This window comes from Mirounga leonina, unplaced genomic scaffold (assembly GCF_011800145.1).
Source record: "Mirounga leonina isolate KUSES-001 unplaced genomic scaffold, KU_Mleo_1.0 Mir_173, whole genome shotgun sequence".
In the NCBI taxonomy this organism is placed as follows: Eukaryota; Metazoa; Chordata; class Mammalia; order Carnivora; family Phocidae; genus Mirounga; species Mirounga leonina.
In genome coordinates, this window is record NW_023270447.1 from 13,137,949 (window position 1) to 13,163,060 (window position 25,112).

The 25,112-nt window shown below is 36.4% G+C and overlaps 1 protein-coding gene across 2 annotated transcripts in view; it reads left to right on the forward strand.

Annotated features, from left to right (window-relative positions):
* DPYD (dihydropyrimidine dehydrogenase) overlaps positions 1 to 25,112 on the forward strand; it is an 802,992-nt gene that overhangs the window by 393,270 nt on the left and 384,610 nt on the right. For both annotated transcript variants that reach the window (XM_035017962.1, XM_035017963.1), the window contains exon 12: positions 1,420 to 1,604. In XM_035017962.1, the coding sequence (XP_034873853.1) occupies positions 1,420 to 1,604 (185 nt within the window). The remainder of the gene's footprint in view (positions 1 to 1,419; positions 1,605 to 25,112) is intronic.

Consider the following 25,112-nt stretch of genomic DNA (forward strand, 5'->3'; position numbering starts at 1 on the left):
CCATCCATCCATCCATCCATCCATCCATCCATCCATCCATCCATCCACTCATGCATTGAATGGAGTGTTTCCTGTGCTCCAAGCACTGTAGTAGGCTTTGTGTAAAGTGGCCAGCAGCATGGACACATTGCTGTTCTCATGGAACCTATAGTCTTGTGGGGAACACATAATCAACAGTAATTCCTTAATAGTTTTCTAAAAGTCTAATATTCTTCAGGTAGAAAACTACAAAGGTTTATTTTTATGTCTTGCTTTTCTATTATTGTTTAGGAGAAATGGTTTTAGGTATCAGAATATATATATTTTTTAATCTGGTTGTTTTTATTTTAAACTTGACTCATTAATCTTTTTAAGAACTAACTTCTGTGTTCCAAAATTTTCCAATCTATTTAAGTTTAAGTTGTTATGTTCTCTTTTGAATTAAAGTAAAGAATAGCTCCGTAAGTCTGTCCTGAGATGCTGTACTTAAAATTCATGACATGAATACCTGGAGAGAACATTTAATCCTAAACACTCACTCAGTTTGCTCCATTATAGATGATGATACTATCTTTCTGCCCTTCTTCTCTTGATGAACCCTTTCTGTAACTTACATTCTTTGATCTCTTCCAATTATCAGGATTATGTGTCTATTATAAGATATTCCTTTAGATATATTTTTCTTACAGGAACTCAAACTCTTTCTTATTCCATGACACATTTAGATTCATTGGAACACAGCAAATAACTTAAAATTCTTTTACAAAGCAATATCCACAAGGAACCAACGGTAGTGTTTGCATTTGTTGATTTTTATAAGATAGAAACTGGGGGCTAATGTAGCTATATTCTGGGTCCTTTGAATTGCTTAACATTAGGGGCAAATAATTTGGTGAAAATGTAGGACTTTGTCTTGTTTAATTTATAAAATTTCTTGTTGTGAATGGAAGAGACTGGCCATTGAACCAAATTCACAATATAACTTTTACCTGTTACACACAGGAACAAGTTTAGGATCATAAGAGTAATATCATATTTGTGAAAATAATGGTGTGGACAAAGAAAATTTTAGAAAATTCATTTTATATTCATTTAAACAGATTTAAATGGATTTTATACACATTAAAATATTTAAGAGGCTGTACTTCCCTTCTTCCTGGATCTGTACTTCCTAGACATAAATACCAGATTTGACATACTGCCCAAATCTGTAGTCTTTAAAACCTACATGTGAGGTTACTTTGAATTAAGTCAGTATGCTTTGGATGTATTATTAACTCAGATATTTCATTAACTTTCCATTTTTATGGTTCATTAAAAACAGTTGTTTGAATCCCTAGAACAATAATTAAGTCATAATTTTTCTTAATTTTCAAATTATAGTTATGTGATGCACAGATTAGTCATTGCCTCTTGCCTTTCACTCTTTTTTTCTTCCAGTAAAAGAAGCCTTGAGCCCTCTAAAATTTAACAGATGGGATCTCCCAGAAGTAGATCCAGAAACTATGCAAACCAGTGAACCATGGGTGTTTGCAGGTGGTGATATTGGTGGTGTGGCTAACACTACAGTGGAATCAGTGAACGATGGAAAGCAAGCTTCTTGGTACATTCACAAATACATACAGGTAGGCATTTGCCATCACTTGTAGCTAATTTTTTCCAATGGATATATACTTCTTCATTTATTTTTGCTACACATTCATATGAGCATTTATATATGGTAATATATGACATACACATATACCTATATTTACTCGGATAAATTTTTTTTAACATGGACTGGATAGCACAACTGTTTAGTTGATTGAAAATTCAGTATGCAGGGCGCCTGGGTGGCTCAGTTGGTTGGGCGACTGCCTTCGGCTCAGGTCATGATCCTGGAGTCCCGGGATCGAGTCCCGCATCTGGCTCCCTGCTCAGCGGGGAGTCTGCTTCTCCCTCTGACCCTCCTCCCTCTCATGCTCTCTGTCTCTCATTCTCTCTGTCTCAAATAAATAAATAAAATCTTAAAAAAAAAAAAAGAAAATTCAGTATGCATTTCTTTTTTTTTTTTTTTTTTTTAAGATTTTATTTATTTGACAGAGGGAGACACAGCGAGAGAGGGAACACAAGCAGGGGGAGTGGGAGAAGGAGTAGCAGGCTCCCCGCAGAGCAGGGAGCCCGATGTGGGACTCGATCCCAGGACTCTGGGATCATGACCTGAGCTGAAGGCAGTCGCTTAACCAACTGAGCCACCCAGGCGCCCTCAGTATGCATTTCTACAGGGAAATGCCATGAAGTTATTAGTTCTGCTGTGTTCAAAATATTTATCAATGGCTTAAAGACACAGATAATACATTTATCAAATCTGGATGGTACACAGTATGATGGCCGGTAAGATCTATATTCCTAATGATCTTACACAGTCCAGAAAACTGTATTGTCTGTCCATTTGAATCAGATGAGTTCCTATCCATTTCCCAAATGATATGCACCTAATTGAAAAGAAAACAAATATTTTATAAATTTCAATTGTAATTTTTTCACTTTAGTCTTATGAAACAAATGCATAATAGAAAAATGATAAAATATAAAGTTGAACATACTCTTACAGTAACTGGGTGGTCATGGGGAAGAGAAAAGCCATAATTACTAGATCTCAGTTGTCTCACTTTTTGACAAAATGCTTCGTTTTCTTCTTGCTCTGTAATTTAATTAAATGTAGATACAGTGATCTCCTTTATATAAAATGTTTCTGGAAAAGTTTGCTCTTATTAATAAAATTCTTCTTTCTTTCCTATTCAGGAAAGACTCTATTCATAACATGCTGTCTGCCTCTCTTCTTTCAGTTTCTTTTGTTTGTTTCCCACATGCTAACAAAATTCACTTTGTCTTTAAGGTCTCCTTGAATATTTTTCTGCCTTTTTGCCATGACCGCTTAGACTTACGGTTGTCCTCCTATTTTTTTCTATAACCCATGCAGGACTTCTTACCTACCAGGTACAGCCTGGACTTTATATTGATTATATCATATTTTTTTAAGTTCAATTCACTGACCTAATCCCACCTCAGCCCGGCATCTCTGAGTAGCGGGGCTTGGGATGTTGTGGTCTAGGGTGTAGTTGGTATCCCAGGGCTCTAAGAATGGGTGTAACCAGCCTACAGGTCATGCATAGAGACAAAAGTGTGATTTAGGAAACAGCGTTTTGTGGAGATGACAAATCTAAAATAAGAATGCTGTCCAAATCAGTCAAAAGGGATGAGGGTAGGGAAAAAAGGGGAAAGGAATGCAATTTTAACAGGCAGAAACCTGGGAACCCAAAGGAGCAAAGTTGGTAGTAGCTCCAGCCCCAGTCTCCGTAGCACCTATACTTTGGAGAGTCTCCATGGCCTCCAAAATACACAGCGGAGCGGTTCAGCTGCCCAGGATGGACTCCTGATTTGGCTCCTTTTGCTCCTTCTGCTGCAAAACTTATCACCCTATCTTTCTATTTCCTCATTTTACGCTTCTTGTCACAGCACTCTCAATGGTCCCAGTTGCACCTCTGCATAACTCCCTCATTTGTATTTCCATCTGTGTTCTTCCATGATCCAGCTGTCTGCTGATAATCTTCACTCATGTGCCGGATGCATATTTCAGATTCACTGAACAGCACTTGGTTACCTACACTTGTAATTCATTGCTATTCAACTAAACATACTCTCCCCAACCTGTTCCATCTCCAGTGTTTAACGTTTCTGATACCCAGTTTCAAAGCCTCTAAATCAGCATTCCTCAGGCTTCTAGATTACTGACTTCTAGATTACTCAGACTAATACAGTTTTCAAAATCAATTTTGAAACCAAAATAGGCCTGATAGCTTCTTCTTTTACTGTGTAATGACATTAAAGCAGGCACTTGAATACATGAAATGGTAACATTTACTATATTATATATACAAGAATTAATAAGACAATTTATGAGAAAAGTAGCAAATAATACAATCTCAGAATAAGCTACTTCTTAAGAAAATATGGTTGAAAGATTTACACTAGTGTGTTTACACACACATATTTTTTCATTATAAAATAACACTGTTGTATACATCTTTACTTATGAACTATTTATCTAAATTTTATTTTCCTCTTCTCTCTCTCTCTCTCATGTATGTATCTGGTCAATTCAATCTCTGTAAAGACTCTTTCATACACTTACTTTAATTTGCTTATTTTTTTGTGCTGAATACAATTTTTCTTTGACCAGACATCTCACTGACCATTCTGTTAACTTCTTGAAGAAATGAGAGTAGAATCAGGAGATAAGAGAAAAAAGTCTCTTGTGCTAGGCCAGATGAAACCTAGTGAATGCATGAATTCTGCTTTCAGGAGTGAAAATGGCAGGAAGACAGAGATACTAAACAGATTTGAAAGGTAAAATTGAATGAGGGATGGTGGAAAATGGCATGTGTTAATTCTTTTTCTAAAGATTTAAATCCGTTTATAGCTTTTAGATTAAAGTACGTAGAGAATATTTACTATATTTGAGATGATTGTGGTTTTGTCATACTTCACAATTACCATTCGAAAGGATTCCTAAGGGTGTTTTTCTTTTGACTTTACTTTTATCTTTTTACTGCCCTGAATCTAATAAATGTATACTGAAAAAAATGAGCAATCATTTTATTTATCTTCCACTTACTCATAAAAGGAAAGAAACAGACTTTTAGGTATGATGAAAAAGAAAAGTGCATGTGCTTTAAAAATATATATTGCTAGGAATGATAGTGTTTGAAATATAAAATAAAAAATTCCTGACCAGTAAGAGTTTCGGTTTTGGCTGAAGGCTTTAGACTTGTCAAACAGTGTTGAATTGCATTTTAAAGATGGAGTAGAAATGGAAAGCAGGTAAAATCTCTGTCAAGTAAAATCAACACTTCTACCTTCCTGCCTGTTGGTTGCAAAGTGCTAAGCAGTGATAAGACTAAAAAGGAGCATATAGACAAAGTGAGATTTTTCTCTCTCCACACTGTCATTAACTTAGTTCTGGCCTCTATTGCCTCTTACAATTGCTTCCACTTCTTCCCTTGTCGAATCTAATGAGCCTATCCTGCAGCCAGTCATCTTTCTGGAGTACAAGTTTGATCCTCATTTCTTCATTTAAAACCCTCAGAGGCTCCTCTTTGCACTCCAGATAAAGCCTCATCTCCTTAGCTTGTGATGCTAACTTGAATTTCCCCTAGCACACCAAGACTTCTCCTGAATCCAGGCCCTTCCCCTACTCCCCTCATTGTATCTGTCTCGATCCTGCTTGTCTTTCAGGTCTTGCTTCCTCCTCCTCTTCCAGGAACATGGTCCTTCTGTGTGCTCTGTAGCAGCCTGTTTCCTTGACTGAAGCCTGCCCACGGTCTGCCTCTGTACAAGCCAGTGGCCATGCTTGTTTATTGTTATGCCCTCAAAATAAAGAGTGTATTCATCTATTAAATAGGAAAAATACATAGAATGAGAGAATTCATTGTAAAGGAATTTAAAGAGGAGTTAAGAAAACTAATGAGTTTGTTATATAAGTTCATTAACACTGTAAATAAATAATGTTTCCTTCAAATGCAACATCCGTTAAGAAAAATTTCATAATGCCTGAAGTGTATTCATGAATGAAGGTTTATCACTGCTTGTCTTATGTTTTACATTAATTTGGGGTGAAATAGAACACTAGATAGTGTACTTTAAAAATGATTTAATACACACATTATAGTATTAATTCATGCATGCAATCATTGCAATTGGATATTTTGAATTTATTTGTAGTATGCTTTTTCAGACACATGTGATTATTTAAAGATAGCCCTGTTGGGATTTCAGTAATTCCCATAGTTGTCTGAAGAGAGCTTCACTTAAATTTCATTAGTTAATATGATCAGTTACCATTTATTGAGTACCAGCTGTTGGGCCCAAAACACTTGACTTTGGGAGAGTACCAAAGTGAATAAACGAGGAGAGGTAAAATACAGCAGTTAGAAATTTGGGCTCTGAATTAAACAGACCTGATTTCAAACCCAGTTCCAACACTTTCAAACTGTGTGACCTGAAGCAAGTTACTTCATCACTTCAGGACATGGTCTTTTCAGAGGTAAATAAACTATTTTTAATAAATGAGCAATAATAATTATAGAGATGTTAAAATGGTATTAGAGAACAATTATAAAATAGGATATTTTGAATGGAAAGCATAGTATAGGATTTTAACAGACAAAGATTCAAAGAGGCTATTTCTGGTAATTATGAAAGCATTTTATTTAGCCATTTATATTTTCATTCATATACATCCACCTGTCTATCCGTGTAGTCATTCATGCATGGATTCATTCATTCATTCATTCAATAAGCATTTTTTTTTAAAAAAATAGTGCTTTCAACTTTAGATAGTACTAATCTGTAGGTTTATAAATATGAATTGAAACATGAAACTTGCCATTAATAATCTCACAGTCTGGTAGGGAAGAGAGTGGTGTAAACACACATCTAATACAATATAATAAACTCAGTAATAAAAAAATGTAAAGGCACAGGGTAGCATGGAAGAGATAATGTGATTGATTCTATCTGGATGTGGGTATCAGGATGTGGAGTCAGCAAAGGCTTCACAAAAATGAAGATAACAAATAAAGAGGGAGGATAAGAAAAACTGAGTGATTTGAATTGGTGGAACTTAAAGGGGGCTGCTGGCTAAGACTGTAGAGCTTGCTCACCGCCCAAGGGTCCCCAGATACGGATACTAGCTGCCTGAAATACTGACCAAGCTCCACTCGCCTAACAGTGGTATCGTTGGTTGTGCTGCTACTCAGAGGAAGGAGTGCCTGCCTTGAATTGCCACAAAGGTGCTTTCTGCTTGCGCTGCTAAGACTTACACCTGTGCAGTGGCTTCTTTCAATTTCACCAAAAGGCATTCTGGGTTAGTGGAGGCCCTGAACATAGAGAACATGTAGGAAAGAAATGGGAGAAAAGGTCTGTGATTATACTGGAGTTAGGACATGATAAGAATACCCAGTTTAGGATTTTAATTTGGGGTCGATAATGAGGTAGAAATGTGGTAGGAGTTGTTTGCATAAAGAAGTGATAGTGTCTTGGGGCGCCTGAGTGGCTCAGTCGTTAAGCGTCTGCCTTCGGCTCAGGTCATGGTCCCAGGGTCCTGGGATCGAGTCCCACATCGGGCTCCCTGCTCTGCGGGAAGCCTGCTTCTCCCTCTCCCACTCTCCCAGCCTGTGTTCCCGCTCTCGCTAACTCTCTGTCAAATAAATAAATAAAATCTTTAAAAAAAAAAAAAAAGAATTGATAGTGTCAGATCTTGTATAAATATAGAGAGAAACATTTTCCAATTTGTCAACATTTCCCTCTTAAAAGTCTTTATTTTATTTTATTATTATTTTTTAAGATTTTACTTATTTATTTGAGGGAGAGAGAGATAGTGAAAGAGATCATCAAGTAGGGTGGGAGAGAGGGAGAAGCAGGCTCCCCGCTGAGCAGGGAGCCCAGTGGATGGATGTAGGGCTGGGCTCGATCCCAGGATCCTGAGATTGTGACTTGAGCCGAAGGCAGATGCTTAACAGACTGAACCACCCAGGCGCCCCTAAAAGTCTTTATTTTATAATATTAAACTTACTTGTCTTTATTTAGTTGTGCTAATAAATGATCCAATATGACTTCACCTTTGTTGTTTATAATACTATGATGTTAGCAGGAGTCGAGGCATATTTGAATTTTTTTCTTCTTCTTGAATAAGAATTACTGAATATTTAACATAATTTTGACAGGGTACCCAAAGAAAGAGTATGTAACTGAAAGAATGTAGCTAAACAAACAAACAAACAAATCTATTGATTTTAAAATTTATTGCACTTTCACTTGCATCTTTCCAGTGGATTTATTTATTTAGCCAGTGTGCATGTGTGTGTCTGTGTGTGCGTGTCTGTGTGCATGTGTGTGTACAGATGGGTAGATAAAAAGTTCTGTACTAGGAAGAAAAAAAATTAACCACATGAACCCATCAACCTTTCTTCGAAAGGTGCTTTTAGCAATGTGTGAATGCAAGGATTACTATGTGAAATAGAGAACAGGCATATAATAAAATCGAAAGCTAATTTTACTACAACCAATAAATATTAAAGTAGTCCAAGAGCAGAGATCAGTATTGACTAGAATTGTTGGAAAAGACTCACAAAAGAAGTACTCCCTCATTTTTACCCTCCTTGGAACAAACCTGTTATATTTACTTTCATTGTAATAACAGCTACTATTTGTTAACCTCTGTTATACATTGTGTATGTTTTGGTTACAATGGGTATCATTATCTTTATATTTTTATTTCTTTAAAGATTTTATTTATTTATTTATTTATTTATTTATTTATTTATTTATTTATTTCAGAAGGAGAGAAAGAGAGGGAGAGAGTGTGAGTGGAGGGAGGGGCAGAGGGAGAGAGAGAGAGAGAATCTCAAGTGGACTCCACACTGAGCTTGGAGCCCAACATGGGGCTGGATCTCAACCCTGAGATAATGACCTGAGCCAAAATCAAGAGTTGGAGATTTAACTGACTGAGTTACTCAGGCACCCCATGGATATCATTATCTTTATTTCTTAGCTTTTAAAAATAAAGTCTCAATAGTTAAAGAAAACTATTCTAGGTTAAGTATCGTCTTAGTAACGAGGCCAGGATTTGAACATACGTATGTCTATTTATTTTTTCCCCTGGACTGAACTACTTTCCTGATACTTTTCAACTCTGGATCCTCGTTCTTGCTAATCATCTGCAGCCCTAGACATCTTCCCCTGCAGCATGTGTTAAGATTTAAAAATAAAATAATGCATTAGAATTCTGCCTGAGAGTTCCTCTGTAGTTGAAACTGAAATCAGAAGATTGTGATTGGAGGCTGTAGCTTATGTATAACTTAGTTCTGGTTAAAAATATACCTTAACCAGGATGATTAAGTGACTAGAAAAGTTCTAAGATTATTCCACATCTCCTAACTTCCAGGGAAATAAAATAGAGGGATAATTAGCTCAATTAATATAATTAAAGACCTAAATTTAATTGTTAATTGAGGATAAAGATGAGGCACTTTAATTACATAGGTAAATCCAGAAATTCATTAACAATAAGTTGGTTAAATCCAGAACATTCATTTAAAAAACAGAGGAATATAAAAAAGTTCTCTCAGTCTAGGAAACAAAAATCAATAATTAGTTGATTAATCTGAAAAAGTTAAACTTGGGGAATTATAGAAAGGATATATACATATGTTAAGCATGTCATTTTATTTTAAAACACGGATATTCTCTCCTTTTCATTAAAAAAAAAAGCAGAGCCAAGTTCTTTTTAATCTTATGGTTAGGGTTCTATCATGTTTCTTGTGTAAACCTGTTTATAATATGCTGCCAACAACTTCTGGTTTTGTTTTTTAAAGTGGAGCTATACCTTCAAGAAACACAGAGCAATTTCCTGGATTTTTGTATGGTTGCCCGTCAGTTATTTCATTTGTTTAACCCACATCTAATTTGATAGCAACTTCTTTTTTAGCAATTCACCTTTATCATAGCTTTTGAAAATATTCAACTTAGTTTTCACAGACTCAACCCCCTTTCTTTTCACATTCATAGAGCTCTTCAATTTATACAATTAATTTACATAAATTTATAACCAACACAAATGGGGTGAGGATCATACAACTGATTCGATAAGCACACAACTCAAGTGGGGGAGTAGAAAGTTCATAGATACACGGATACCCTCCTCATTACAGAGATTCAGCACTCCTTTTCCTTCCTTTGTATCTCACAGAGGAACAGGAGAGAAGAAATTCGTCCAGTGAGTCTGGTAGGTGCAACCAACTTGTTAAGGGAAACCATATGGTGCCTAAGGTCCTTCTTTACCAAAGACAAGTTTTAATACAAAATGTATTTACAAAATGGTATTATTAATTGACAAAAATGTCAGTAATTTACCAAAATACAATTGTTTAGAAAATTGGGCATTTACTTTTAGTATCAACATATAAACACATTCCATCACAAAAAAAGTAGAGGAAAAAAAGCTAAATGTTATCTTGCCATGCCAAGTACTCCACTATAAGAGCAAACTTGTAAATAGAATACAGGCTAAATGCTTCTAAATTCTAATCCTAGGTTAGAAGCTCGTTTTCCTTGAAGTAGTCATGGTAGTTCTGAGAAGATGATCTTACCAGCATGAGATATTTTGTCAAATAAAATCAGTCCAAATATATGAAAATTATCATCTCAAAACCTATGGATTTGATTACATCATTAGAGCAGTCTTCCATGTCATTATTCTGTGATTCAGAATTCTATCTTAAATTTACTAGCTTTTAGATGCAACATTAAAACACCCCAGTATTTATTCCTAGGAGAGGAAGGGATCGAGTAAACTTACATGTTGCTGCAAGAGAAGCAGTTGCAGTGGTATAAAGATAAATATTGAGTGACAAAAGACAAGAGTTATTAGTGGGAGGATAAATATGGAAAGAATAGGTAAGGGATAGAAATTCAAATAAAGAAATTATATAGAGATTCTTCAAATATAGATAAGAAATGAAAAGGAAAAGAAGCCCTCTTTTCTTTCAGGTAGAATTCTTTCTGTGAAATTCAAACACGGTGAGAAACTGCAGAGGATAAGAAAGGAGGCATTGGGACATTAAACATATTTTAGAAAAAAAAGTTTTGGTTGCTGTGTTTACAATGACTTTAGGAATCACTGAATTGAAGTTGAATGGTTACACAGTACTGTTTGTTCGCTGCCACCATTTGAGGTCAGCTTTCAGCAACAACAGAAAGTTATTTTTTTGGTTTAGTTCAGTGGTTCTACTATATACATGAGTTTGCCTATGTGCATCTTCCCAAATGATATTCTTTTTTTCTTCCTCAAACTTTATCCTTTAGTAAACATGCTGTATTCCTATAATAAGTATCCACATTAAGGTGCCTGATACTGTTTTGATTATTTTGTTTATGAATCTATGTTATTCTTTCCAACTTGTCAATCCCCCTCGAAACTAATTCTTATAGCAGAATTATCTTAGAACATATACACAAGATACACACATAAATATTCTGGCATCATACTGGGTCTAAAATGTCTTTCTTAACCCTATAGGATCACAGAGCACAGGTGTCTTTTAGGTTTTAGCTTTCTACAGTGTTTTCCAGCCCTACAGTGAAGCTTATATGATATTTTAATGGAGGTTATAGTGAAGTTCTCTAACAGTTAATGTAGTTCTACTCAGTTGTATACGGTATATGGGTACATTTTGAAACAGACGTTTGTAAAGTTTTTCAAGACTATTATAAATTCCTTGCATTGATGATCAACTTTTCTCCTACTTGAGGTTTTTGTGTGTTTTCTTTTGGTTCGATTGAGTCTCAAAAGAATCAGTAGTTGTTGAGGGAACTAGGTATCTCAGGGGATTGGTAATGAGATACAGAGCCTTTAACCTCTTGGTCACTAGTTCAAATCTGCCCCAGGTCAAGAGTGACAGAAAGTCATTATCATCCGATGGCAGTTCAATAGGCTATGTGAAATGAATTTGTGATTTCAATACCTAGTGGAGAGAGATTCATGCCATAGTCTCACCATTGAGTGAATGAATACAAAATCGTAGTTGTGATTTTAGTTTGAAGAGTGAGGAGAAGTCCAATCATAGCTAAGTATTCCATTTTCTGGAGCTGAGACTCTTTTTGGTGGATTTGTTGATGGAATGGCAGAGGGAAGCGAGGCTTGCCCTTGTGTTAGTTTGTGATGTGAGGCTGTGAGATGCACATCCATAGGAATCCCTGTCTGTCATTGTTGCTAATGAGGTACAATTCAGCATCATTAAATTGACTTCTAAAAAGTTATTTCACTCCCAGATGGTGATTAATTCAAGATTGAAAGTGACATCATTCATGTCTCCTGATTCTTCAATGCCCTTCTGCATATATTTTTTAAATGTTTCATTTTCCCTTTTAATCATATTATTAATTTTATCTACATTTGGACATATGACTGAACATTTAGAGAGGCCTATTCATTCTTGTCAATCTTTCACATGAGAAATACTGAGTTAACAAACAAGAATAGAAAATTGTAAGGACACTTTGAAGATGGGGAATTAAAAATTGAGCACAGTGCAAAAGGATCATTGCTATAAAGCTAATTGAATTATGTGTATTCATATCAATAAATGAAATCTTTCACCTTCTGCCACTTTTAGGGTTGGAGATTGTGTGAGGGATTTTGTCTTTCTAATATCTTTAGTGAACAGTCAGGTTATTAAAACTTTTTAATTTGGGGATCTCTTTTAAAGGAATTACCTTTCTAAAGAGGACAAAGGCATATGTTTATATTTGAAAGATTTATAAGATCACAGCATTTTCTTCATGATGGAATATTTACATTTTTATTTTATAGCAGGCTCACTGATTTTCAAAAAGAACCCATGTTGTTGGATTGTAAGGATTTTAAAGCTATCTCTGATAATTTTTATGATGCGAAAATCAAATCTAGAGAATGATAGCTACTGTGGCTCATATTAAAGATTGCTGCTCTGTACAAAGATGAGCAGTTGCTAAAAATATGACAGTCTGGGATTTTAGAAATAAAACTTGGAGGGACTTATCTATGTCCAAGTCTCCGTGCTTGGAAGAACTTCCGTGCCAACTTTGAAGACACTTGTTATCATTATCATTGCTTAAAATATCATTTTAATTTCACATCTTCAAAGGCATTCTTTTGCCCTGAAATGTACCAGTACAATATCTGAAGAACTATGATTTGAGAATTAGAAATTTAAATTGCACAGGCTTAATATTAGAGCATTTCCGTTACCCTTTGCAGGTTTTGAGGCAGCTTATTCGACCTTACAGTCTCACCAGGAAGCTAATGGGAAAGCCTTGCAGCAATCTTCGCAGGAAAGTTTCCAAATGTCAAGTGTCATCTTTCCAGCTGTTAGATGAATGGGTAGCCAAGAGGCATTTATTTGGGTGTGCAGCCCCTGTGAAATCTGGGTGAGGCAAGAGAAAAGGCTATAATTTGGTGGTTAGTTTACCAGTATTGGTATACTATGCAGATCTCCTTGCCAGGCAAAGGACTTCATTTTCTGGTTTAATGATTGACAGCCAACTGCAGTGTTCCTGCACTTAGAGAATAAAAATGCCTTAAAAAAAAAAAAAAAAGAGGCATCATCGATATGTCATACTAATTTTTGAATCCTTCACTGCTTCAGATAAAAACAATCTTATCGACGGAGCTGGCTTCTTCTTTTCTAAACCCCTTTCCAACTGAGAGGAGGTAAGGCTTTTCAAATGACAACTGTATTAAAATCTTGAGACCTATTGAAAAAGTGTCCTTCAGTTTAAGATATATTGCGAACTCTTTAATTCCTATGTTAAAAGAAGATTGATATGAATCATTGGCCACTGTCAGGTTGAAAAACAATGAATATCAATAAAAAGACAGTTTTAAATCATCATGGATTCAGTTTGAGATAGTGATAGACTCCAAAAAATAATATTGAAGTATATCATGGCTAAATGCTGTTTCCATGCTAAGTTTTTCCACTTGGTCAGGATCATCGTATTGAAATGACTTCAGCCCGATTTCTCATTGGTAAACTGTGCCTTTAGACTGAACTAGAATCAAAAGTGACTGTGATCTTATTTTTATCCCTTCCGGTGAGAAGTAGTCAAGTTAAATTTGCTTATAGTCATTGAAAAATGAAGTCCGTTTCAAGTGTTTATAAATAAGCATACAATAAACCCCATAGACTGTCTGTAGAGTTTGCCTTTTTGATGGTACAGGCATGTTAATTTTTGATTAATTCCTAGCTAAATACTTCAAAATGATTATTAAAGATCAGAAGCTTGACTTTTTTTCTATTAAAATTTCTGTCTGTAAAAATGTGTAGCTTTTTGTGTATGAAGGGGGATTTTGTAAAAGGAAATCAAGAAAAAAATGAGGAATGAGCCTATATCCAAGGGAGCTATGAAAACAAAACTATCTAGGTGGTGATAGGGAAAGAAAATACCATGACTAATAAGTGATTTTAATGCCTTTTATTGACTTTATATAGGGTTCCAAACCTTTATTAAATGGCAGCGTTTGACCTGAGAAGTAATTTAAAATGAAATTGTCTCCATAAGGGCAGAATATATTCTTACCAATATAGCAGTAGATTGTTACTTCAGGCAGATAACTCAAGATTAGAATGGTTAGAAAAAATAACTGAAAAATCTGATCCATGCCATACTGAACCTGACCTCAGTAGGTGCTGAGGGAGTATGAAAGAAATGAGCCACTACAAGGTCACTTGGTCCAAATGGGCTATAGGTGTTAGGAATTCCATGCCAAATCTCTGACACCTTGATGCCTGGGGCTGTGTGGCACTCATGAAAATATCACAGGAGAACAAAGCACCGAGAATCTTTAGCTTGCTGGTGGAAATTTAAATGCAAAAATTTTAATCAGAACTTTGTTCCTCTACATTCAGTGATTTAGTGAAGTTGAGTCTTATATAAGTTGCAAAGGATTAAATTGAACAATACCTAGATACAGGTGGTATAAGGAAAGCCTAGAGGTCAGGAGACCTGTGTTCAAATCCTGACTTAATTACTCATTAATTCTGCCTTTGGACCTTTGGGAATGTCACACTGCCTTTTGGTTATCTCAGTTAAGGCTCTGAGACAGCACAATGTAGTCACAGAGGTGGAATTCTCAGCTCAAGGACTTAAAAAATGTTTAAAATCTCAAATGCATTATCTTGAGCTTCACTATCTTTATCCATAAAAAAGACAAAATTATAGTTTTTTATGCTTCTGAAACCCAAATTATATATGTTAAAAATAAAGAATCTAATTTATCAAATACCTATTATATGCTGATTATCTTTTTGGAGGCTTAACATGCATGTCATACTCAAAATTATGCCTGCCAGAGTAACTATTCTTTTCTCCATTTTACAAATTAGAAAATGTATGCTAAATTTTGTTGAGATGGCTATGGCCCTGGAAATGTTTGACTCAACCACTTAACATATGGGTCAGAAAGCTGAGAAACAGATTTTAAAAGAGTCAACTCAACTCATAGGAAAATTCACTCAGGAGAAAAGAACCATAATAGAACTCTCTAAAAGGGATTTAAAATAAATATGTTAAAGATCCCCAAAGAGATAAAGACAGCAATGGCATCCATAGATGCTAGAACAGGAGAAATGTAATGCCTTTGTTTAGTTGTTGATGGTAAGGTCTGCTGGGGCTAGAGCCCAGGCTTTTCCATTCTCAGCCCTACTGTTCTTCTCAATAATCATCCTGCCCCTTCCTCCCCATGTCCTTTGGTTGAGCTTCAGTTGAGCATAATGGAAGGCAGAACACATAGGTAAGTCCCTGCCAATCATCAGAGAACTCTGTGCCAGGGTCAGGATGAGAACAATGGCACTAGACTTCTATAATCCATGCAACTAGTCCTCAAAATGATCTTACTTGATTTTTGGATCCCTTTTCATGCACTGCATGGTCACTATATACCAGACAACATCCCGTGGGAAGGTAGCCTTCAAAGTGATTTTTTGTCAGTTTTGTTCTCTGGTATCCTCGGTGCCTAGAACAATGCCTACCAGATAGTAGGTGGTTGACCAATAAAATGCCTACCGTATGGCAGGCACTTGATAACTACGACTGAAAAATTGAATGTGCCAAGGAAATGTTTTAGATCATGGGGCACACGAAGCAGACTATACAAATTCACTTGGTTCATTGATGATAAATATCTACTTGGACTGCTCAAACACATGGTGGGGTACAGTTATCATGGAAACGGAAGGATAAAAATGAGCATACCAGCTCATTGTAATTTTTCTCCTGTGATCCTCACCACCATCCTTTACAATCAGTGTTTTAAAGGTGAGACAAGCGAGTTTCAAAGTGGCCTAACTGACCTGTTTCGGGTCCAAAAGTAACATCTATGCAACTGTCTTAGTTTTTCCCTGTGTCCCATCCCCACCTTAGCCTATTTCAGCAACTTCTCCTCCCAGTAATACACAGGTTAATAGGTTAAGACAAAATCAGGTTTTGCCTGGTAGGTTGTTGACTTACAATTTTGAGCTTTTTATTCTAAGTCTTAATATTTAACATTGCTGTTGTCACCTTTCTTAAATGTCAGCTTCTTTTATTTACCTTCATCACTCTCACCTTGATCATGCTGACTTCTTTGTGCTGCATGGATTTGCTGTCAGGCACCACCCTGTGCTGGTCACCAGGCTTTTCTTACACTAGTCATTGACATCTTGTCAGCAGGGTCACCACCTTTGCCCCCAGGCCTGTGAATATTGCAATTGTTACCTTACTGATTGACACTTTTGAAAATTTGTCAACATGTTATTTATTATTTTTGGAGGGGGTATGGGTCCTTGGCTAACTTACAAGCCACTTCTTAAAGTTAATTCACTAGTTTATCCTTTTACCAAACCCTTTGGGTTTTATGACATAGGGCCTCTGTGTAATAGTCTATGTGCTATTTTCTTAATGAATGATATTATAATTAGTAGAAGGTAAAAGAAACCAATGTTATTGCAGTAGCTCAGTTGATAAATTGAAACATTCACTTCAAAGTCAGAGCATATACCAAAACTGTTGGTATATGCATAACTCTGCTCACCTCCTTCTCACATCTGCTCAGAAGTTACTTTATTAAAGAAGCCTCCGGGGGCGCCTGGGTGGCTCAGTCGTTAAGCGTCTGCCTACGGCTCAGGTCATGATCCCAGGGTCCTGGGATCGAGCCCCGCATCGGGCTCCCTGCTCAACAGGAAACCTGCTTCTCCCTCTCCCACTCCCCCTGCTTGTGTTCCCTCTCTCGCTGTGTCTCTCTCTGTCAAATTAAAAAAAAAAAAAAAATCTTTAAAAAATAAAAAAAATAAAAAATAAAGAAGCCTCCGTGGTCACCAAGTGGAAACTTGTGTCCCTGCCCCTAGCCACACTACTGCCTAACCCACATATACTCTGCATCCTGTTTCTGAGGAGAAGCCACTTGAAAACACACTGTTTTGGGTTCCTGGACCCAGTTGCAATGTATGTTATGAAGGAGTAGGGACTCCTCATGCCGCAAAGCAATACTTGGGACACCAGTTGGGTATTCTACAATTTAAGTCAATTCCAACACTATCTACCTTGAAATAGCATCAGATGCCACAGGTAACCACAGTTCTGCTAGACTGTCCCACCTTCTGCCCTCCCCTGCCACTTCACATGCCAGTCACAAGCCCAGGTTACCACCTGTGCTTTCTACCAACAAGCTGTAGATTGGAGATTCCAATAATCCCTTTCAACTCAGGATGCCAATCCTAAGTCCAGGTTTTTACCTGTACTTCTGACCAACTGGCTATAGATCAGAGGCTCCTATGACTGCCTCCTTGAGTTCAATATTTGCTAGAGTGGCTCACAGAACTCAGAGAAGCATTGTACTTACTAGCTCACTCGTTTATTATAAGAAGATATAATCCAGGAGCAGCTGGGTAGAAGAGATGCACAGGGCAAGTATGGAGAAAGGGTGCAGAGCTTCCATGCCCTCTCCAGGTGCACCCCTGTCCCCCATCTCCACCTGTATACCAACCTAGAAACTCTCTGAACCCTGTCCTTTTGGTTTTTTATGGAGGCTTTATTACATAGTCACAATTGATTAAATCTTGATTCAACCTCCAGCCCCTGTCACATCCCTAGAGGTCAGGGGGTCAAAGGAATGGGACAGAAAGTTCCAAACCTTGAACCTTGTGGTGGATTCTCCTGGCGACCAGCCCCCATCCTTAGGTGCTTTCGTCCATTAACATAAAAAAAGACACCATCATTGCTGGGAAATTCTGAGGATTTTAGGAGTTAGAAACAGGACGAAGACCAAATATATATTCTTATTATAAATCACATCACACATAAACACATGCGCACACACACACACACACACACACTCATCTATATTTTTGATTCTTTCTCCTACCATCACCCTGTAATGTAAAATCCATGAAACCAGAAAATGTACTTTGTTTACTGCTATGTTTTTAGCACCTGGTCACAGTGCCTACCATATAGTAAGCACTTCATAAATATTGTTGAAAGATCAAAAATGGCTAGGAAACATTTTAGGTCATGGGACACATGAGATTTAGGAAGCACATTTTACAAGTTCACTTGGCTTATTGGTGATTCTACCTTAGGTTGCTGTATTATTCAGCTTGGGTTGCCATAACAATTTACCATAAACTAGGTGGCTTAAGCACTAGGTACTTATATTCTCCCAGTTCTAGAGGCTGAAAGTCTGAGATCAGGGTACCAGCATGGTTGGGTTCTGGTGAGAGTTCTCCTAGCTGTGGATGGCTGCCTTCCCACTGTGTCCTCACATGTGTCTCTTCTCATAGAGCTACTAATCCCATCATGAGGGCCTTACCTCCATGACCTCATCTAAACTTAAGTTACTATTCAAAGCCCAATCTCAAAATAATATCACTTCGGTGTTAGGGCTTCAACGGGTGAATTCTGGGGGAATGCAATTCAGTCCATAGCAGTTGCTAAAAGCGCTGGTACCTGGCAGTGGGAGTAAAGTTTAAATGGAAACAGAAGAATAAAAAAAGAGCATGCCAGGAAGAGAGAATAGCAATTGCAAACACCCAGGGAAAGATAGAGTTTAGTGGATGTCATACGTGACTGATAGGTGTATTAACAAAGATAGTGGCATAAGGTCAATTTGGTAAATGGGGACAGGACCAGTTCATGAATGATCTTGTAGGCTATAATAGTTTGAATGTTAACAAAATGCAATGAGAAATGAATGAAAAGTTTTAAACAATCAAATTTGTGTTTTTAAAAGGCTCTGGTGCAAAGTAAAGAGTAGATTCTAGTAAGAGGCAAGGAAAATGGAAGAAACAGTAAAAATAATCCCAGTAAGAGATAATGATGGCAATGATTATAGATAGAAGTGTATGGATTCATATATTTTGAAGATAGAGTCATTAGAAGATTTGCTGGTAGAAGAAAAATGGGGAATGAAAGAAAAGAAGTATCAACAATACACAGATTTTTAGCTTAAGCTGAATTAATGGTAGTGTCATAAAGTAAATGGGGAAAACTAGGGGAGGAATAGTTTTTTTGTTGAGGAGGAGGAATTTTTGCATGACAGTACCTTAAGTTGCTTAAGAGCTGGTCGTTGGGGGTGGAGGTAAAGTTTAGATGAAGAAAAAGATCACATGGATTTGAGTTAATGTTTAGTTTTGTAGCCTAATTCTGCACTCAGGTTACAAATATCTTATGAAGAGCAATGCGAATATAATCCTTTAAAGAAGTGAATAAAATGGGTTCATTATTTTTTAGAAACTTTTCTATACCCTCATATCTTTTCTAAAATTTTCATTACAAATAATAATTTCTCAAAATGGAGAAATGAAATCTGATTTTATGTCATAACTGTAATCACTGTACCTGGGCCTTTCCACCATGGAAGCAGCTAATCCAAATTAATCTCTGCTTTGCAAGTTTTTCCCCTCTATAGATATTTCTTCAAAGGGCAAAGTAACTGACCTGGAGTTAATTAATGCATAAATCCAGCCTATGAATTAATCTCGTCCTAAGTGGCTATACAGTGTTATTTATTCTTTGCCTTAAAATAATCTCAGAATGGATGCTTCTAGAGCAGCTGTACCCCAAGATAGGAACCATTGTAGTTATATAACAATGAAATATAAATAAAATGAGTAAGTGAAAGCTGTTTGATGATTTTAAATCGGATGGAACATAGTGGTAGTTATTTTCTCTTCTTCAATCGAATATAACCCTACCAATAGTCTTGCTTTTAACAGCGCTTTTTTTTTTTCATTCTAGTAAAACAAATTAGGGAAAAATGCAATTGGGATACATAATTATGATGTGATTTGCTTTTCCTCAACAACATAACCATGATACATGCAAATTTCTCTGTGTATAATTCCATGACCCAGCCAGGTATAGTAGGAGAATACCAGTGATAAAGAGTAATAATGTAATAATAAAATAATAGGCCATTATAGTTTAAGATTGTATTTGTTTTTATTTTCATTCTGAAATGAAAGGCATTATACTTGATTATCTTATCAATATCTGAATGGAGTATACTTTTTATATTTGACAACAGATTTTTCTGTGTGTGTACATGTGTTGTGTGTGTTCAGTCAAACCATTGTGAATAGTTTTCAGATCAGTTTCCAATTTTGAGGACATTAATACTTTAGAAGAATATTGTTTATGTAAACAAGAGCAGCTTGACATAATGTAGGCTGTGTAAGCTTTGAATTCAAGTCTCACTCTATTACTTATTGGCTTCTTATCCTTGAAGAAGTTGCTTATTTTCTTTGAGCCTCACTTCCCTCATTTTCAGTAGAGTAATGCCTAATTTGAAAAGTTGTGATCATAAGGAGAGAGTAAGTACAGAACACTTCTCTCTGGGTCTGATCTAAGTATTCTTTACAAGTAGACAAGTATCTTACTGATTCTGAGAATAAACCAAGTGTCCTGTTTTTACAGTAGGCCTCAATATTTGGACAATGTAATGATGGCTGTCAAAATTGTTACTTTATAAGCAGATAAAAGTCCCCATATGGGTACTTTGTAGAGTATCTGCCCACCTTATAATAATACTTTATTCTCTTGAACAGGCCCCTGGTAGCCATTTATTTAAAAAAAAAGTAGACATGTAATGCAATCATGACCAAACTTGAATTTCTCACTTGAGAATTAGGAATTAGGAGGAGCATTGACATGGCTAAAGAAGCAATTCTCAGCCTTGGATGCACAGTTCAATTCCTTTTTTTTTTTTTTTTAAGGATTTTATATATTTATTCATGAGAGACAGAGAGAGACAGAGAGAGAAGCAGAGGCAGAGGGAGAAGCAGGCTCCCCAAGGAGCAAGGAGCCCAATGCGGGACTCGATCCCAAGACCCCCAGGACCATGACCTGAGCCAAAGGCAGATGCTTAGCTGACTGAGCCACCCAGGCGTCCCACACAGTTCAATTCCTTGAAGAGTATTCAAGAACTACTATTGCGGGCGCCTGGGTGGCTCAGATGGTTAAGCGTCTGCCTTCGGCTCAGGTCATGATCTCAGGGTCCTGGGATCGAGTCCCGCATCGGGTTCCCTGCTCAGTGCAGAGCCTGCTTCTCCCTCTCCCTCTGCCACTCCCTCTGCTTGTGCTCTTCTGTCTATCTCTCTGTCAAATAAATAAATAAAATCTTAAAAAAAAAAAAAAAGAACTACTATTGCTTGAGCCATACTCCAAGCAATTCTGATGTAATTAGGGTGGAGTCTGTCTGACCAGGATGTCAGAATTTTTAAAACTCTTCAAATGTTTTTAATATGTAAAGTTAAAAATGACTGGGCTAGACCTATAGAATAGCAACCATTCTGCATAAAGAATCAGAAGAAGCCAGTTGGCAGAGACAGAAGACTAAACTAGAAGCACGTAGAAGAGTAGAGAGAGGGAGAGACAGATTATATGGCTTTCCATGAGGATCCCCAGCCTTTCCTAGAGGCTTAACTGCATTCCTGAGTTTCATGAGATGCTTCTGTACCCTCACTCTTAACAGCCATCTGAGGCTAGTTTCTATTGGTTGCAATCGAACAAATCGAACAAATCTAAGCCAGAAGTTAAAAATCATGTGGGGCAGAAAAATGTTTCATTTTAAACTGGATCCTAGCAAAATTGTGAGGTCACTAAACGTTTATGTCACTTTATGTGCCTGATATAGAATGTTAATTGCCCAGAGTAGTTATGTATCATTGCATTAAATAATTCTTCTTAGTGCCTTTGCTAAACTCAACAGTCTTCCAATGGTAAGAGTTGAATGTTAGTCTAGATTAGAATCAGACTAATGGAATATATATCTGGAATGCATTTAATGATGATTTCATGTAAGTTGATTATCATCTTACCAGGGACTGATGTAAAAAAGAGACTAAGTAAAGATCACTAGTCTGACGTATCCAACTAATATTTTGAGCATCTTTCTGCCAAATCTTATGCTAGCTGCTTAAATTAAATTAGGTAGGGGACACACATGGAAACTAACAAGTGCAGAGTATGATAAGGGAACAACTTTGCTTGTGGATAGCCAGGCAGGTTTCATAGTGTGATGACAACAGGACTGACTCTTGGAAGATTGGTTGGAATTGTCAAAGCAGAAAAGCCAGACAGGAAAGGACATTTTGGGGCGGGGTGGGGAGGGAGGCAAAATGCATAGGTACATTAATGATATTGTTTTGTTTGAGAAATTATAAGCAGTTTAATAAGTGGAAGCATAAAATGTTGTGAGGGAATGGTAGTAGATGAGATTAGAAAGGCTGAAAGAGGAGATTAGAAAGTGTGGGGAGTGGGGAAGAGCCCAGATCACAGCTAGGGTTATATAAGGCTGAGGAGCTGGTGCTATATTCTGCAGGTAGTGAAGAGCCTTGAAGGATTTTGTAGGTAGAAATGAAATGAGAAAATTTAAGTGTAACCCATATAAATTTGGGACCTCTCATGATTTATGCATGTCATGCAGATAATTTTTTTACATGGAATTTGAAGTGACTAAAATCCTCACTCAGTCTCCCCTTAAAAAATTCTGAGAGGGAAAATCAAACTTTCTAAAAAGTCATCTTTAGACATCCCTCTCATTTGCAATGTCTCTTAATGTCTGACAATGGCTTCTATAGAAGAAATATCACTTTTTACCTTTACACTGAAAATCTGCTCGACATCTCATTTTTCCTTTGTCTCTACTTTTACCTCCCTGTTCTGTCCTCCTCTCAATTCTTTATCACTTTAGCTTCCTTTGATTCTATAGGGTTTTTGTTTTGTTTTGTTTTGCATTTCCATTAAGTATATTTTGAACAACCAAAGAAATCGTGGTAATGTCCAGATTATAAGACAGTTCCTGTTTTAGAAAGGGAAAGGAAGGAGGAAATCACATAAATTCAAGTTCTTGTATTTAACCCTTTCAACTATGTTAGCACAGTTCTCAATTTCAGAACAGAAAAGGTAAATGAGATATCCAACAAAGGACAATGAAAATGTCAAAAAGCACTGTGTATGAAAAATAGTTATGAAGCTATAAATGCTTACCCTGGGGAAAAAGGAGATTTGGAAAGAATGTGATAGTTCTTTAAAACATATTTAAAGGTTGCCACGGGGAAAAGTGATTTTGTTTACCTTTGTCTCTAAGAGGGCAGAGTTGCCTTTAAGGGCATTTTATATATATATAAAATATATATATAAATATATAAAAAATATATTACATATATTTCTAATTCTAATGGAGATACTGATTTGAATAAGATGTGATCACTGCCCTCAAGGAGCTTATGTTCTGTTTGAAGAGAAAATCAACATGTACAGCCCCATATGATGACTACTGAGGTACAGACATATTTTAAATTGCAACATAGCAGAGATGACAGGAAGATATATTTGACAAGGGTATGGACTGCTTTAAGGTAATGCCCCAGGAAACATATACTTGCATGAATGAACTGAGTTTGGAAAGATGAATATTCATTTGATGGGTGAAGAACACGGATTATATGTTAGGTCAGTGGAAATACATAAAATAATGCATGGAGACTTGTAGCAGTGTGATGAACTACCTGTGGTTTTAATTCTGTGTGTCGTTGGTTGGTTGGTAGCTTTATTTGCATTCTTCTGTTTGTGAGCTCCAGAGACCTGTCTGTTCTGTTAATCTCTATAAAGTTCTCAATAAATACATGAACAAAAATAGTTTTATATGAATGTTAAGAATTGTGTCTGAGTTCATGGGCACTACATTATCGAAGCAATCAGTATATGCCATGAAAAGAAATTTGAATTTGGTTTCCTGAAGATATGGATAAGTTTTAGCATATTAGTGATTAAACACATAACCAAATATTTTCAGTGTAATTAGTAAATTGAAATAATGTTATTTTTTTATGCCCTGGGAGTAGTCCAGATAAAATTATTTATCTACAGTGGCTAGGGAGTGCTTTAGATTGGGAAATTGTATACTAGGTGGAGAAGAGAGAGATGGATTGGGAAAGGGTGCAGAGGCAGGATGGCACAGAGTATTTTTGAGGAAGAATGACTGAAACATCTGATTTCTGAGAGATGGCTTAAGGTGCTGGAAGGAAAATTGACCAAAAAAATAGAAAAAATACATACTTTATTCTGGCTCTGCCACTAGCTGAATAACTTATAGGTACTCCCTTAACCTCCTTTACCCTTAGTTTTCTCTTTGTAAAATAAAGCTTTTAAGGTTGATCATCTCTTTGATTGTTCTAGTTCTAAATGTTTTTAAGTTTATGTGTAATACTAAATATAGCTGAAAGGATTGATTTGGGACAGTCTGTGGAGGAAGCTAAAGAGTAGTCTGTTTACCTTGATCTTCACTTACTGGTTTTTCATTGATTCTTTTAGAAAATTATTATTATTATTATTATTTTTAAGATTTTATTTATTTGAGAGAGAGAGCGAGCACAAGAGGGGGGAGCGGGAGAGGGAGAAGCAGACTCCCTGCTGAGCAGGGAGCCCGATGCGGGACTCAATCCCAGGACTCCAGGATCATGACCTGAGCCGAAGGCAGTTGCTTAACCAGTTGAGCCACCCAGGCGCCCTAGAAAATTATTTTTAGTATACCTTTAATTCTGTTTGTTTCATATAAATTAATTTATGTTCAGTATTGAAAGTATAAAAGATAAAAGGAGCAAAAATTTAAAAATTAAAGGTCATACCAATCCCACCCAGTTCAGATAACACTAGTTAATATATTGGTATTTACTCTTTATGATAGATGGGTAAACAGAGAAGCATATAGTAATACACATAATAACATATACTATTATATATATTAAATATTTATTTGTTTCCTTATTTTTTACTGGTTTTGGACTTACATATAATGTTAACCCACTATTTTTTCACTTAGTACAGGATAAACACTCTTTCATGCCAGTACATTTTTTTTTTCCTTGTATCAGTTTCTATATCAGTCTAATGCCAGTGTAACATTCCTTTTTACAGTGGTACTATTGGGGAACTAATCTTCATTGCTCAACATCTAGGTTCTTTCTTTTTCTTTCTTTCTTTCTTTCTTTCTTTCTTTCTTTCTTTCTTTCTTT